The sequence below is a fragment of the Podarcis muralis genome, chromosome 2 (assembly GCF_964188315.1).
Source record: "Podarcis muralis chromosome 2, rPodMur119.hap1.1, whole genome shotgun sequence".
Lineage (NCBI taxonomy): Eukaryota > Metazoa > Chordata > Lepidosauria > Squamata > Lacertidae > Podarcis > Podarcis muralis.
The window spans coordinates 5639818-5656483 of NC_135656.1; the positions used below are offsets into that span (position 1 = coordinate 5639818).

The following is a 16666-nucleotide window of genomic DNA, read 5'->3' on the forward strand; positions in this document are numbered from 1 at the left end:
AATAATAATAATTAATAATAATAATAATAATAATAATAATAATAATATTTGCTCCTGGAAGCTTGTAACTAAAGACGCCAGGAATGAAACCAACAGCCTTCTCCATTTGCCTTAGCATGGCACTGCAGTCCATCTCCAGTATCAATGTGCAATGAGACATCCTGGCAAGCATGCTTAGGATTGCACCCTTAACCTCACTGCAACACATGCACATAGTTGGAGGGTATGTCTGGTGTTGGCAACCACTACTTTTGGTGAAAGTGGGTGGCCCCTTACACATCCTCCAACATTTTTCCAATGAAAATAGGGACATACTATTCCATAATTATAATAATTTTATTATTTCTACCCAGCCCATCTGACTGGGTTGCCCCAGCAACTCTGGGCAGCTTCCAACATAATAAAACATAATAAAATATGTGTAAAAACTAATAAAAATATTTATAAAAAAGGTAAAAAAGTGGGACATTCTGGGATCAAATCAGAAATCGGAATGGCTTCTTTAAATTTGGGACTGTCCCTGGAAAAAAGGGACACTTGGAGGGTCTGTACTTATTCTCTCCTCTGTTCCTTCCTCCCTATAGAAGGGTCCTTCACTCCTAAATAATAAATGTCACTGCACAGGGCAATGGGCAGAGCTGCTGCCTCTCTGCCTCAAGGACAGGGTCACAAAACAAACTCGGAGGGAGTTGCCTCTTGCAACGTACGTGAGAGACCTAAGGCTAAGGACTTAAGGGGGGAATAACCCAAATCAATGCTCTGCAGCTGGCTATTGTACGCTATTGTGCAATTCGCTTAGCCACCAGCCCCACCCTTGGGTGCCATCAGTGAGCAGCAGTGATATGTGACATCATTAATAAGAAGCTACTGGTCACAGGGGCTTTCAGTATCTGAGGCTGCCTCTGAATTTCAGTAGTTGGGGAAATAGGAGAGTACAGTTGGGCTCATGTCCTGTCTTTGGGCTTCCCAGAGGCAACTGGTTGGCCAGACTAGATGTGCCATTAGTCTAATCCATGGGTAGTCAAACTGAGGCCCGGGGGCCAGATCCAGCCCAATCGCCTTCTAAATCCAGCCCAGGAATCAGCATGTTTTTACATGAGTAGAATGTGCCCTTTTATTTAAAATGCATCTCTGGGTTATTTGTGGGGCATAGCAATTTGTTCATTTCCCCCCTCAAAATATAGTCTGGCCCCCCACAAGGTCTGAGGGACAGTGGACCGACCCCTACTGAAAAGGTTTGCTGACCCCATCCCTGGGCACCTTTGGGAGCAAAGGCAGGGTAGACATTTAATTCAGAACAAACAAATAAATCCAGAAGGACTCTCTTTCTGTTCTTATGATCTTTGACAGCTTGATGCCCAGCACACACTCAACAGCTCCAGCTTTCCTTAGCATGCAGTTTCTAGAGGGGGTCTTGTTGTCTGGGCAGCCTTGGACCTCCATATGCACTGCCTAGGCTTGCGCCCCAGAGAGGTCACTTCGGTGCTGCTAACAGCAAAAACCACTAGGGAGGCAGCAGTTACAGCTTAGCGGTCTCTGCAGCCACAGAAGGTACTGTGATTCTCCAACAGTTTGACTTCACTCCTGGAGATGCATTTCATTGTCTTTCAAGACTGTTGGATGCCAACAAGTGTTGTTGTTCAATAACTGATAATAACTGAGTAAGATTTTGTGAGACTGGGAAACTGACCAGTCTCCTCTTGTATGTACAGGCCCAGGGCAACTGTGTGTTGGTACTTACGTGTTCTTTTTGACAGGGATGTTGAAAGAAAACTCTGTATAGCTTCTCCTTCTCAGGACGGTGGATGGGACCAGATGATTTCTCCCTCTGCCATATATAAGGGAACTTCGTAGGAGAATCTCTAGTTGAAAGAATCTAGCTGCATTTTAAAGCCTAAGTAAATTATTGAGAACCTAAGCATAAGTTAAGTGGTTTTTAGCTATAACGCTATAAGGAATATGAAAAAAATGGATTATTAACAGGTAAAAATTTAATGTTACAATATTTTAAGATTAAAGACTAGGATAAACAAAGAGGGAAAGGATTTGCTGAACTAACAAATTGAATTGGAATACAAAAAGGGAGGTGTGTGGAGGTCCGGGAAACAAGCAAATGAAAGATAAGTGATGGAAAGATGGAATTGTTTTTTAACTATTTTTATTTTGTATTTTTATTTTTTATTTTTTCATTTTGTAATATTTTGAAAATCTTAATAAATATCTTTTAAAAAAAAAGCGATCCTAAGCATACACAAACACTCACTCGCACAAGACAGCTCTTTAAATTGGGTGACATTATTCTCAAATTACTCAGTTTAGTTAGTGAGTCTCCACAGCTCAGACAGTGAGCCACTTAAGCAAACATGAGTCCAGCAAACATCACCCAAATTTGGATTCCTCTCTGCTGGAACATGGGAATGTAAAAACTATCTATTAGAAATGCAACAAAGATTACCTCCCTCTCACCGGAAAGATACTTGGTCAGTTCACAAGCATTAAGCAAGGTGAGAAGTTCACCAAACATCAGTGGCGTTGGGACCACTGACTAAAAAGTGGCAACCAAATGCCCACCACAGCCTTCAAAACTCAGATTGGTTCAGTCACAGTTTGTGGACAAGTATAAGAAGGCAACATTCTTAGATCACTGCTGGGAATAGGATGAGTGTGATCCCCCTAGATTAGAGGCAGGATCCCATTCCGGGTCTTGGTCTTATTGTTTATCCCTGCCCATTCCTGGGCAGTTACATCATCATATTTACTCTGGAGCCATTTAAGACACAAACACATCTAAAACGGTATGTTTTGCTGAGCCAACTTGGTCCTTAGAAGTTGCAAGCTTGAAAACTACACGCCCCCCCCCCCTTAGGCAAATGTGTTCAAAGCAATGTGCCATCATCTGCCATGTTGTCATATTACACTTAATTATGTGTATGGTCCTCAGGACTGCTACTGCTGCTGGGGCTCATATCCTGTTTGCCATCCAAGCCCCACATAAGTTCCCAGTAAAGTCTGTTTGCTTCTCCTGTTATTAGAGCAATCTGCTTCCATGCCTGAGAGAGAGGTGACTTTGCGGGAGGCAGGTGTGGAATTTGTCACGGTACGGATTGTTTGGAGGGGCAAAGAATCAGGGTTTGTTTTGGGGGGTTGCCTGACAATTGTTGGTGTGACAACAGAAATGGCTAACATTACACACGTGGCCATAATATAATGGTGCAGCTTGGCCCTTAATCACCAGGTCGTCCAGAATTTCCTTGACAGTGAAGAGGGTTACCATGTTAGTCTGTGTTTTCTCAGTCACTGACCCAAGGTCCAGTAAAGGTGTTTCAACTGCTTCACATACGGGTCCCCAAAACAAAAAAGGTTGGGACACTTAGTTATTTTAAAATACTGACCTGATTCACCATTCCTAGCCACAATCTGACCATCATTCACCAGTGACCATGAGTCTGCATAGAGCATAGAGTTTCTCATGGTATATGCGCACTTGGGAACCTCAGATCCTCCAAGTATCCCTATTTTCGAGGGACATCCCTGATTTAGAGAAGCCATCTCAGTTTCTGATTTGATCCTGGAATGTCCTGCTTTTCCTTAAAAGGTAAAGGTACCCCTGCCCGTACGGGCCAGTCTTGACAGACTCTAGGGTTGTGCGCCCATCTCACTCAAGAGGCCAGGGGCCAGTGCTGTCCGGAGACACTTCCGGGTCACGTGGCCAGCGTGACATCGCTGCTCTGGCGAGCCAGAGCCGCACACGGAACACCGTTTACCTTCCCGCCAGTAAGCGGTCCCTATTTATCTACTTGCACCCGGGGGTGCTTTCGAACTGCTAGGTTGGCAGGCGCTGGGACCGAAGAACGGGAGCGCACCCCGCCGCGGGGATTCGAACCGCCGACCTTTCGATCGACAAGCCCTAGGCGCTGAGGCTTTTACCCACAGTGCCACCCGCATCCCTGCTTTTCCTTAGGATGTCCCTATTTTCACTGGAGAAATGTTGAAGGTATGGAGCTATCCAACTCCTGAGCTGTCTGAAGGCAATCTTGTATAGGGAAGGGTTGTTTTTTTTAAATGTTCAATGTTTTCTGATGTTTTTATATACGTTGCAAGCTTCCCAGAGTGCTGAGGCAAACAAATAAAATGTGTGGGGTATAAATAGTAAATTTTTCATTATGGAATGGGACATCCCTATCTTCATTGGAGAAATGTTGGAGGGTATGGAACCTAAAAATTGGTTGAATGTGGGATGAGGCACATCACTCACACTATACTTTTATTTTTAACCAAAAGCAGGCATGGGGGAACACACTCCTGACCTGGATGAGTGCCTTTGCTATATACTATAAACAGCACATTCAGCAAACAATTGCCACCAGGAAGAGCAATTTTTGGTGGGAAAGTGGTGCTGGGACCAATTTGGATCAGGAGGTCAGCATCAGATTGGGCCCCACCCTCTATGACAGGAACAAGACTGATAAAAGAAAAGAAAAGAATAATGTAACAAGTAGGTTAGCTTGCCACAGAAACTGGTATGCATTAACCAGAGCAGCAACAGGACAAGTCAGGACTTGATCTACTAATTAAATCACGTAGCAGTTTCGCTTTGTGTCACTCGGCTGTTTCTATGTGTTTCCTACAGGGGGCGTTGTTTCCTTTTTTTCTTAGAGCTGAAATGAAATTTTGTATAAATTTCTCAACATTTAGAGAAACGACAGGGAAAACTGAATGTCTTTCTCAAACTTATTTTATTGAACCTACAAAGATTCTTTCTCGTCTGAAATACAGACTCAGATATTGACAATTATTATCTGGGAACATCTGGAGCAAAGGGAGTACCAACCATGACTTTAAAAAAATGTTTTTCATTGAACTGTGGGTGATATTCAACTAAGTCATATTCAGAGTACACCCACTGGTGAATGGACTTAAGCCCACTGCTCTGATTATAGCCAGCATTGGATATTATTGCCCTGTATAATTCTATCAAAGGGACGCGGGTGGCGCTGTGGGTTAAACCACAGAGCCTAGGACTTGCCGATCAGAAGGTCGGTGGTTCGAATCCCCGCGACGGCGTGAGCTCCCGTTGCTTGGTCCCAGCTCCTGCCAACCTAGCAGTTCGAAAGCACGTCAAAGTGCAAGTAGATAAATAGGTCAGTGTTTCCCAACCGGTGTTCCGCGGCACACTAGTGTGCCGCGAGACGTTGCCTGGTGTGCCGTGGGAGGGAGGCGGGCGAGTCGGGCGGCGAGAGGCGGGGCGGCGGCGGCGAGGATCCGCGTCGAGCCGGGGGCGGCTCCGTGGTGGTGGTGCCGAGGTTTCTCTCTCCATTCTCCCCTCACACACACACACAGGAAATAACACAGGATCAGCTGACAGGACCCGGCCAATGGGGCGGCGGCGGGGCAGCGCGTGCAAAAGGGAGGAGCGCGAGACAGCGGACGAGGAGGAGGCCGGCATGTCCGGGCAGCAGCAGCAACAGCAGCAGCAGCAACTCCCGGCGACGGCTCCTCAAGCCCCGGGCAACCCTACTCCCTCACCGGCCTCGGCTGCCCTCCTGCTCCACCCGCCGCCGCCTCCCCCGCCGCCGCCGGCCACCTCGGCCCCGCCGCCGCCCCCTCCTCCGCCCGCTATCGCCGCCACCACCACAACAGCCGCCGCCGCCTCAGCTGGGCCCATGCCTGCCGGGAGCGGCGGCGGCAGCAGCAGCAGCAGCAGCAGCAGCGCCCCGGCTCCCTTCCCTCCCGGCGTGACGCTGCGCGCTGACGTCACGGGGCTGTAATGGTGGTGTGCCTCAAGATTTTTTTCATCAAACAAGTGTGCCTTTGCCCAAAAAAGGTTGGGAAACACTGAAATAGGTACTGCTCCAGTGGGAAGGTAAACAAGTGTTTCCATGCGCTGCTCTGGTTCGCCAGAAGCGGCTTAGTCATGCTGGCCACATGACCCGGAAGCTGTACGCCGGCTCCCTCAGCCAGTAAAGCAAGATGAGCGCCGCAACCCCAGTCAGCCACGACTAGACCTAATGGTCAGGGGTCTCTTTACCTTTACCTTATAATTCTATCATTGAGGTGAGATCAAACAGACCCACACATGCAGACTCACCAAGTGTCTCAAAGCACATATCTCAAAGACTGTACTTGAGGCTTACATGTAAAAAATGAAAATACAAATGCAGACATTGAGATTTCTAGATTTAGGGGTGGTTTTGAAAGAAGAAAAAGAAACAAAACATACAAAACAGTACTCAAGACAATACCTCCCAGGAAAAGATGTACATTGACAAAAGTGTGATTTGTTGTTGTACAAAGCAAGGCAAATCATCAAAGCCTTCTTACAATATTGTGGGGAAACACCTGGCATTAAGATATCCATTCCTTCCCCATCCCCTTCCTTTTCTTCCTTCCCTTCTCATCCCACCTAATCAAATTAAATCAAGCCCAAGCCTTCTGTATGTCTGGGTTGGGGTTTGCTCTGCCTCTGCCTCATCGACATACAGAATAAACCTATATCATAAAAATGTTTTGTGCTCCCAGTTCCTTCACCTGCAACATACAAAACTAGTATGTTTTCCAGCCAGCAAAACAGCCATACCCTCTGAAAACTACCAACCAGCTGATTCTGCGTCTGCCTCTTCCTATTGTTGAGCTATTTTTAACCTGGAAGCTGGCAGCAAATGAATTATTAACTTGCTATAAAAAAAAAAACCCAGGCCCGAATTAGGACAGATTTCGGGATCTGTGTAAGTGATTTCAAAGTTGAGCATTTGAATGACACTTGTTTGGGGAGCAAGACTATTTGGCAGGATGTTGTCCATTTCCTCCTACGTGTGACACTGAAACAAAAAAAAAATTGTTTGGTCATTAAACCAACACACTTAGTCACTGGTTGATTAAAAAAAATCCTGACAACTCCTAGGACAGCTCAGTCAATAGAGCAGGAGACTCTTAACCTCAGGATCATGGGTTTGAACCCCATGGTGGGCAAAAAGATTCCTACATGCAAGACTAGATGACCCTCGTAGTCCCTTCCAACTCTACAATTCTATGATTCTAACTCTCTTTCCAAAACCTAACCTTCAAGCCTGCTCCAGCTCTAGCCACATGAAAAAGCAAACACCAAGGACCCCCTTTAAATGATTTACACTTTGAACCATAGAACCTCTAGACCTGGAAGGGAACCCCAGAGGCATCTAGTCCGACCCCCTGTAACGCAGGGATCTCAACTTGATTTGCCCCACGGTGCCTTGAACGCTCTTCTTTTGCCGTAACCCGCCTCTCCCCCAATTGTACCCTGAGCCCGAAAGGGGAGAAATCCTTCCAGGCCCCGGGATGTAGCTTTAACCTGAGGAGGAAGGAGGGAAAGGAACTCTGACTCAGCCGCCTTGGTCTCTATCACTGGCCACCAGGTCGGAGCTCGGCCTCTCCTGGTTGGCTGCGCCGAGTCCCGCCTCCGCTGGTCATTGGCGTCTCCTGTCATCTATAAAGGTAGCCTCCCCCGCCCCGCCGGGCTTAGTTAGAGTCCTGCAGCCGGGGAGGGAGGCAGCGCGCGCCAGCAGCCGGGAGTCGCGCAGGGATTTTCTCCGTTCCCTTTTGCGCTGCAGAGACGTCGGCCGGTGCGCCCCGCTTCGCCCCTCGACGCCGTCATGAGGGAGAGGAGAGCGCCTCAGCCGGTGGTGGCCCGCTGCAAGCTGGTTCTCGTCGGGGATGTGCACTGCGGGAAGACTGCCATGTTGCAAGTGCTGGCCAAGGACTGCTACCCGGAGGTAAGTGGGCCAGCCGGGATCGGGGCCTCCGCTTGCAGGAGGCGTCGGGGGTCGGGCCTGGGGCTGGCCTGGATCGTCGGGGTGGAGACGTCGCATCGCCCAAAGCGCCCCATCTTTCTTCGGCCCGCGCCCTGCTTTTCACTTTCGGGGAGCTGCGACGCAGCGGCTCCCGATCCGGCGGAGACCGACTCAGCTTCGACGACGTGACGGCGTCCCGCGCCTCCAGGGACTACGATGCGACGTTGCCTCCCCGCCTTTCCAGGCCCGCTTCGGGTTCTGCCTTGGGCACCGATTCTCCCTGCCTGTCCTCTTTTCTGCGGAGCTGAGCGCCAGAGAGGGCTTGCTCTTTCGGAAGGGGCGCGCGCGTTGCTGTCGTATCTCATCCGCTCGCACAGCGGGCAATATGGCCTCGGCGCCCCCCCCCCTTTCTGTGAAATGGGCTTGATGCACATAGCTGCGCACTAACCGGCTTCTGCAAATCGGCGTCTGATGATGCGTGGATGGGGTGTCCGGACACCCACAACGTCGGGGGCTGACCCCACCGCTGTTGGTACTGGAAGGTACTGACCTCCCTGCCCTTCGCATCCTTGGATATCGGTACCGTTCTCCTGGCAGAGCTTGACACTGTAGCTGACAGTTCTTCCACCCCGCCACCAACAAAGTTATAGCTAATGCCTTTGTGTATCTTGTCTCCATTGCTAGACATACGTGCCCACGGTTTTTGAGAACTATACGGCGTGCCTGGAGACGGAGGAGCAACGGGTGGAGCTCAGTCTGTGGGACACATCTGGTGAGGCCCCCTTTCCCCTTCTGGACTCTGCCCCACTGCTAAGGACCAAGCTACACCCTTCTGCTATGCTGCAGTCAAGCGGCCATTCTAGAGGGGGTAACTTGTGGCAATAATAATAATAATAATTCAACTTGTATAGCGCCCTTTTAATAAGATCCCAGAAAGGTGAACAATACAAGTGAATCAGTTTTGAGAACAGATATAGATGAGGAAGTGAGGATTTCTCAAGGGCTCAGTGTGGGGTGAAGTGTGGGGAGCATCCTGTCCGGTCGATGTTTCTGTCTCTTGGTCTACCTTAGCTTTGGGTACGGGAGAATACAATGATAATTGTGGGTGTGGATTAAATTCTGTTCTACCCACCTAGATCTAAAGGAAGGATCTGGCTAGCCCTAGTAAATGGCTTTGAATCGTGTGTGTGTTAGTTAGAAGGGGTGGGGGGGTTCTTCATAATTCAGAGCTTTGGGGGGGGGGGGGAGAACGTGTTATGCACTGCAGTCCTGAGCTGGAAAAAGGGGACACCTAGCATTGGTATGCAGAGCTGATGGCTCCTGCAAAGGAGGGAGGAGTAGGTGAGGCAAAGACTTTAGACCATCTTAGAGTTGGAATCCTGGCCAAAAAAGAACCAAGACCCCGTGTTTAGGGGGTGCTGCCCTAAAAAGCAACTTGTTTGTGTGTGTGCACAGCTGGACAGCTGTCTGCAATACCTTAAATCTGCCCTTCTGGCTGTTAGAATGAGAGGCTCCAGTCCCTCAGGGCTGAAGTAAAAATGCAGTAATCCTCTTTCCTGCCACCCCCACTCGGCTTCCCCAACACTCCCGTTTGTTCCCACATCTCCTGCAGCCTTTGGAAGCTGCTGAAAGGTCTGTGGTCTTCCAGCTTTGCCTATTATTTCATCCCCCCCCCCCTCCTGTGGAATGCAGAAGGGAGGAGATTTGTCCATTGTGTGCATGTTAAGGAGGAGGGGTCCCAGGGCAGAGGGGGCTTGGTGTGGACTTTGGTCTTGAAATTGGGAGGAAATGGGCACTAACAATAAGGGGCTCTCAAAGGGTATTGTGTGTGCGCGCGTGGAGAGGGGTGTAGTGGAGTTGCCCTAGCAACCGGGGATGGGGAATGGCTGCAGCATCCCCTCTTTTGAAGGGGGCTGGAGGTGGTGGGGGTCCCTGGCTACTCGGATCCCCCTTGTTGCCATGGTGATGGTGCTGGTGCAGGGAGCCAGGGGCTGCTTGCTATTCTGGGCACGCAGCGTCTGGGCTGCAGAAGCATTTTGGATGCTGCTGCTGCTGCTGCTTCGAAGAGGGGGGTGCTGGGCGATCCTATTCCTCCTCTTCCACCCCCTTGCCGCTACGCAGCAGTTCCCCACCCCCACCTCCAGTTCTTGCATCCCTAACATCCCTTGCACATATGCAACCTTTTTTTATCTGTCCTCGCTGATGAGTGGCGTTGCTAAGCAACCCGTTCCTCCCTGTATGTTGCATTCCCCCCCCAAAAAAAAAAATCCCTGGGAAAAACGGGAGCCCTGCACCCCCCCTCCTGCCCTCAATACGGCTTGTGCAGAAGGGTAGTGGAAAGATGGCCTTGGTTATATAAACCCTGGTGAAGCTATTCCTTGGGAAGGCTGAATATAAAAATGGGTGTGAGTGAGCATGCAGAGCCCTGCAATGGGGAGGGTGGGTGGGTGGGTTCTTTTTACTTTCACCTAAAAGGCTTATTCGAATCAGATGCTGCTTACTGGCTTTGATTTTTGGTGGAGGTGGGAGAGAGTGTCCTGAGCTGGTTCATGACCTTCCTCTCTGCACAGGGTCCCCATACTATGACAATGTGCGCCCCCTGTGCTACAGCGACTCAGATGCGGTCCTGCTCTGCTTTGATGTCAGCCGCCCTGAGACCATGGACAGCGCACTGAAGAAGGTGAGAGAGATGCGTGCTCATCCCCATTCCCTGCCTCCCCCTTATAATAAGGCCTGAGAGTCTGATTGGGGGTACCTGCTGGCACGGAGTTTAATGCTCCACAAGCCAGACTTATATGCCTCCTGGTAAGAGAGGCATCCTTAAGGGGGTCATTGGTCCCTGACCTACATGAGAAGTCCAGTTCTGGGCACCACAGTTCAAGAAGGACACTGACAAACTGGAACGTGTCCAGAGGAGGGCAACCAAAATGGTCAAAGGCCTGGAAACGATGCCTTATGAGGAACGGCTAAGGGAGCTGGGCATGTTTAGCCTGGAGAAGAGGAGGTTAAGGGGTGATATGATAGCCATGTTCAAATATATAAAAGGATGTCACATAGAGGAGGGAGAAAGGTTGTTTTCTGCTGCTCCAGAGAAGCGGACACGGAGCAATGGATGCAAACTACAAGAAAGAAGATTCCACCTAAACATTAGGAAGAACTTCCTGACAGTAAGAGCTGTTTGACAGTGGAATTTGCTGCCAAGGAGTGTGGTGGAGTCTCCTTCTTTGGAGGTCTTTAAGCAGAGGCTTGACAACCATATGTCAGGAGTGCTCTGATGGTGTTTCCTGCTTGGCAGGGGGTTGGACTCGATGGCCCTTGTGGTCTCTTCCAACTCTATGATTCTATGATTCATTCATGCTTCCTCTCAGATCTTGTGAAATCTATGAGCATCCAGGCATAGTTATACGGGGGGGGGGGGGGGAAGAACCTCTAATGCAGGTCCCCCAGTGTAGATTCATAGAACTGTAGAGTTGGAAGGGATGATGAGGGCAGGGCCTTGCAGAGTGGCCCAGGCCAGGTAAATAATGTGTCCCCCTTTTTTTACCCTGTGGATAACTGAAGTCTTACAAATAAGTAAGTATATAAATAATTTTCACAAAAGTTATGCTGACAAATAATTTTATTTCAAGGCTTGAACTGTATCTGCATATAAAGACAAAATGGGAAATATAGATATACAATAGTGAATATGCTGACCGAGCCCCCCTTTGGAATCGGAGGCCCGGGCCAAGTGGCCCATATGGCCCCCCCTTCTGTCTGGGCCTGCATGAGGGTCATCTAGCCCAACCCTCTGCAATGCAGGAATCTTTTTGCCCAGTTTGGTCTCGAACCCATGACCCCGAGGTTAAGAGCCTTATACCCTACCAGCTGAGCTATCCCAGCTGTACTTGTATCCGGATCTCAGAGACCCTTTTGTCAAAGTATGGTACACAGGGGGAATTGGCTCCATGTTAATATTTCTTCCGTTTTAACTTTACATGCAGATATACACAATACTGAGAGCTATTTACGCCTGGGCTTACACAAGCACAATATAAACGAGGTGCCCAACTTTCTTATGGAGACTGCCCATTCTGCAAAACTCATCCCTGTCTCTCCCCCCCCCTCCCCAACCACTGTTTGAAGAAGAGTGGCCTTCAAGACTACAGATGGTCTTGGAGATCCAGGTTGTCTGGGAGAATTATGGGGCAATATTTTGAAAGGCCATAAAACACAGCATGAGAGGCTGCCTTGCCCAGTGTTGTCTCACCCTAACCCTAGGGCTGCTGTGGATTGAACCTGGAACCTTCTGCGTGCAAAGCAGGACTGCTGAGCCCAGGACCCTGCCTAATATCCTGTGTCCCCAGAGTTGAAAGTGACTTGCCACATCATCTAGTTATTCTCTCCTTTCAGCCCCCTAAACAAATGCGTTTCTGCCTCTCCTTAAAGGCCTCCAGCACCCACAATTTCTACATGCCATACGGACAATTGCAAATGGATAGCGCTGCTGTTCCCCTTACTTAACTTTTCCTCCCTGGTCTTCAATAAATACTCCAGCAAGGTATCCCTAAAGTCCTGCTCTCTATCAGCCTAACATATAAAAAACAGTTCTTAGTTTCCAACTTGAATTTCTTGCCACTTTGAGCCGTTGTATTTAGAAACGTCTCCGTTCACAATCCCTTCATGTTTGTACATACTTGCTGCTTTAAATCTATGTGGAGAGTATTCTAAGCTGGCACTCCTTGTATAGTAAGGCAGTCAATGAGTCCTTTAGATGAGTCCCATTACTTGTGAGCCATATGACACAAATTCATTGGTAGCATCTAATGGATTCGTTGGTGGGTTAAAACACATTAAAAGCACAAATCCGGAGAAGTCAATTGCCAAAGGAGTATAGGGTGGCTATTAAGGGGGAAATGTGCGCTGATCCACTTGTTCAGGAAGCTGCAGAGTATACGCTGCCTGACAGCTAATCCCAAAGTTAGTGTTACTTTCTTCTGTTAGAAATTGCATTTTTTTCATAGCCTATCCTGCTCAAAGAAAGAGAGGAGGTCTTTAAAGTCTTTTGAAAGAGGTTTGGCCTAAGATATGACTATATTAATAACACCAAACCAACTGATCTATAAAAGATATTATCCTTCAGTTTCTTTTCTGGTAATTAAAATCTGCCTTTAGCTATTTAGGACTGTGATTCTGGATTTTTAGGTTCTGGGGCTGCTTCTCTATTCTTATTTCCACAAATGCTCTGTAATTCTTGTCATGCATAACTGTTAGAACTGTTGGATGGTGAGGGGGCTATAGAGATTGCTTCCAGGTGTGCCCAGTCTATGGGAGTGAGAGAGAGAGAGAGAACACACGTTTGAATTTTCACACAGAACTCTTGACACTGTTTTTCAAAATCCCATGCCCACTGCAGAAATTAAGCAATGGCAACACCATGTTAGACTTCTCCCAGTTAGCAAAACAGCTTGTTAAGTGAGCCCCAGAGGACGGGACAGCTTGCCTCATGGTGATGTGGCAATATCTCTACCTGGGACACGTTTTGAGTCTTGGGATGCTAGAGGGTTCAATTCCTCTTTGGTATTGAGCCAGCGTGGTGTAGTGGTTAAGAGCGGTGGCCTTGTAATCTGGTGAACCGGGTTTGCTTCCCCGGTCCTCCACATGCAGCTGCTGGGTGACCTTGGGCTAGTCACACTTCTCTGGAGTCTCTCAGCCTTACTCACCTCACAGAGTGTTTGTTGTGGGGGAGGAAGGGAAAGGAGAATGTTAGCCGCTTTGAGACTCCTTAAAGGGAGTGAAAGGCGGGATATCAAATCCAAACTCCTCCTCTTCTATGTTTATCTAGTGGAAGACAGAAATCCTGGACTACTGTCCTAGCACCCGTGTGTTGCTGATTGGCTGCAAGATAGACCTGCGCACCGACCTCAGCACCTTGATGGAATTGTCCCACCAAAAGCAAGCCCCTGTCTCTTATGAACAGGTAAGGTCTGCACCTACACACCCACCCCAGTATGAATCCCTTCCTTGAGCAGTAGATGTCTTCTTCTTTTTTAGTCTTCTGTGCTTAGGGTTTTACTTACACCTGTAGATATGATGGCACAGATGATTAAATTCAAGCTCAAATTCCTTCCTCAAGTTGTTGGGGTTTTTTTGTTTTAAGTTATCCCTCAAGGAATTTGAGCTTGAATGTGCTTCCTTGCAAACTGAAATTAGCTTTGTATACAACTTAAAAAGGCATTCTGAACATACCCTCACAAAAGGATTCCAACTAAGAATGACATTTTCAATCTATAGATAAGTATAGATATATATCTGTGCAGTCTTAGAAGTCCTAGGTTGGGTAGAATAACACTCCAATTGCATATACCAACTACAAACATTTCTTTAAAACCCACTGGGTATATAAACTGCAAGCCTCTCTGCAAAGGCTTACTCCAACTATAATAAAGTGGCCTTGCTGAAATACAAATACGCTGAGGAATTTGAAATTTAATAGAACTTTGATATCTTGAATGTTAGGAGTATGGCCCTTTTGTTGGAACTGTCTTGGGAGGAACAAGCCACCGTAGGAACATCCCTCCTTGAGATGGATATTGGCAGCTTCATGGCACCTGGGCTGTGTTTTGGCTGCACTGGCTATAGGACTGTTTCAAATCCAATGCCCAATTGCTCAAGTGTGATGCATTTCAGAAGACTACATTCTGGCACCTGCATCTTGGCTTTACTGTTTGTGGTTTGTTTTGGGGAAAGCAAACCATGATCCTACTTTCAAATGACAATCCGGACTCTGGCTTGTTTCCCGGTGGGGCAGGAGCGGAGTGAGTACTTTTCATCAACATGCGCCAGTGCGCTGCATGTTCATAGTAAACCACAGTGCTCCATCTAACTATGGCTTAATAATTTTATTTAGCCCAGTTCTATACCACCCTTCATTGCAGGACAGTTTGCAGTATAAAAACACAAAAATATATAGCAAACAAAAACAATGATGTGCCAACCATCTCAACATGTGTGTCCTAATTTGGAGCACTAGCTCTGCTCCTCGGCTTGAGTCCTCATGCCCTCCTCTTTTTTTCTTTCCCTTTTCAGGGTTGCGCTGTGGCCAAGCAGCTAGGAGCAGAAACCTACCTGGAGTGTTCAGCCTTCACATCGGAGAAAAGCATCCACAGCATCTTCCGGACAGCAGCGTCCATCTGCCTGAGCAAGCCTGGTCCCCAGCCCCCCAAGAGCCCAGCCCGAAGTTTCCCCAAGAGACTCCTCCGCTTTCCCAGCCGATCTGAGCTCATCTCTTCCACTTTCAAGAAGGAGAAAGCGAAAAGCTGCTCTGTCATGTGAAGGGGCCGCCTACTTCCGGGGAGCAGGGGGTGGCGGTGGCAGTGGAACCATTGCGGACACTGGGCCCTCCAGCTGGCCCTTCTGGGGTGGGGAAGGGAGAGGGCTGCCTGGCTCCCAGGGGCCAGGCCTGGAGACTCCAGAAGGATCCCATTCCCAACTCCCTCGCCGGCTTGAGCAAGCCTGCCGCCCCTTCCGCATTGCAATGCTTCCCTCCATGCAGCTGCAGTGTGCGCTTCTTCCAGATAGACATGAAGCGGGGAGGGGGAGTTTGGCTGGACTGCAAAGGTGAAGGCTGGCCCAAGACCAACCCTGCTCCGGAAAGCCTTGGGCCTTGGCATAGCAACATCGTGGACAGCAGTGGCTCTGGTGGTCGTTCCACATAGATTTGGAAGGTTCTAAAGAATCGCCCCCTTTCTGATGCACAGTTAATATCTTTGTTTGGCCCTGATCACCTCTTCCCATCAGCTGCTTGTCTCCATTGCCTGTGTGAAGCAGGCCGAGTGCAGATCACTTCTCCCTTCTCCCCTCCCCCAAAGCCTGCCGAATATTGTGTCCTTCCTTTTACCCTCCTCCCTCTAGCAGAGAGGTGTCCGGGTACCCTCTCCTTCGCCTCTGCAATTGCGGGTGGAGGGGGGTGGAGGGCAGGACGAGGGAGTGGTTGTTTTATAGACATTGTCTCTTTGTGTATGGGAAGGAAAGGAAATGGGGCAAATCTGTTAAATGTTCAGTGTTATTAAAAGAAAAAAACCTATTTATTAATGAAAATATAATGCAGATTAACATCCACATTTGAGGGGATTCTTATTTGTTAGTATCATTCTTGGATTTTCCTGGTCATGGAGGAAACTGGGAGAGATTGACTTGCAGATACCAAGTCCAAACCAAAGTGAGCCTTTTAGGGAATCCTTTTCCTCATTGACATGTCTTATGGTGCCTCTGTCCATTGCAATAGATTCTGGGGCATGTTCTCAAGTGAGCAGTTAGTTGGCCAAATCCGCCTCATTGGTGCTATGCTTCAGTGCACTCTAGAACATACCCAATGCTCTGTGACAATGTGTGTTTCAGGAATAGCTTATTTCTAGGACAGGTTGTCTGCTGCTACAGATCTTCTGATTAGGGAATGATACAGTTCCTGCAGCAGTTTTGGTTCTCTGCCAGTACAATGGTCAAGTCCCCAAACAATTTCTTCATACCAAAGCCTATCAATACTTCTAGAGTGGAGGGGAATACAATGAATACAGCTAGAATAATATTGATTGAGGGCCATACCTTCTGCAATCACTCTAGCTAAAGTTAATGTAAGATGATGCCAGCACTATCCAATTAAGCTGGGATGCTGGAGGTCGTGGCTCCCTTTTAAGCATCAACTATGGAAGTGCACTCCAGTACAAAGTGGTTGCAGGTAACAATGATGTTAAATTGTATATAGCCTCCCTTCTTAGTGGTTATCTAAGCCCTCACCTGGTTGTGTTCCACAGTTAACCCGCACTACAAGAAGCCTTAGTTTGAGCTGGGCTGGAATTCTGCATCCTTTCACCATGTCTAAATTTGGCTAGTGGAATATAGTATGGAAGTTTTAATCCTGT

General features: G+C 48.2%; 1 protein-coding gene across 1 annotated transcript; it reads left to right on the forward strand.

Annotated features, from left to right (window-relative positions):
* The first annotated feature begins 7491 nt into the window (after positions 1-7491).
* RND1 (Rho family GTPase 1) lies at positions 7492-15866 on the forward strand. Its single transcript, XM_028721377.2, has 5 exons — positions 7492-7748; positions 8451-8538; positions 10337-10446; positions 13591-13725; positions 14835-15866. The coding sequence occupies exons 1-5, from the start codon at positions 7629-7631 to the stop codon at positions 15078-15080; spliced, it is 699 nt and encodes a 232-aa protein (XP_028577210.2). The 5' UTR covers positions 7492-7628; the 3' UTR covers positions 15081-15866.
* The last annotated feature ends 800 nt before the right edge of the window (positions 15867-16666 follow it).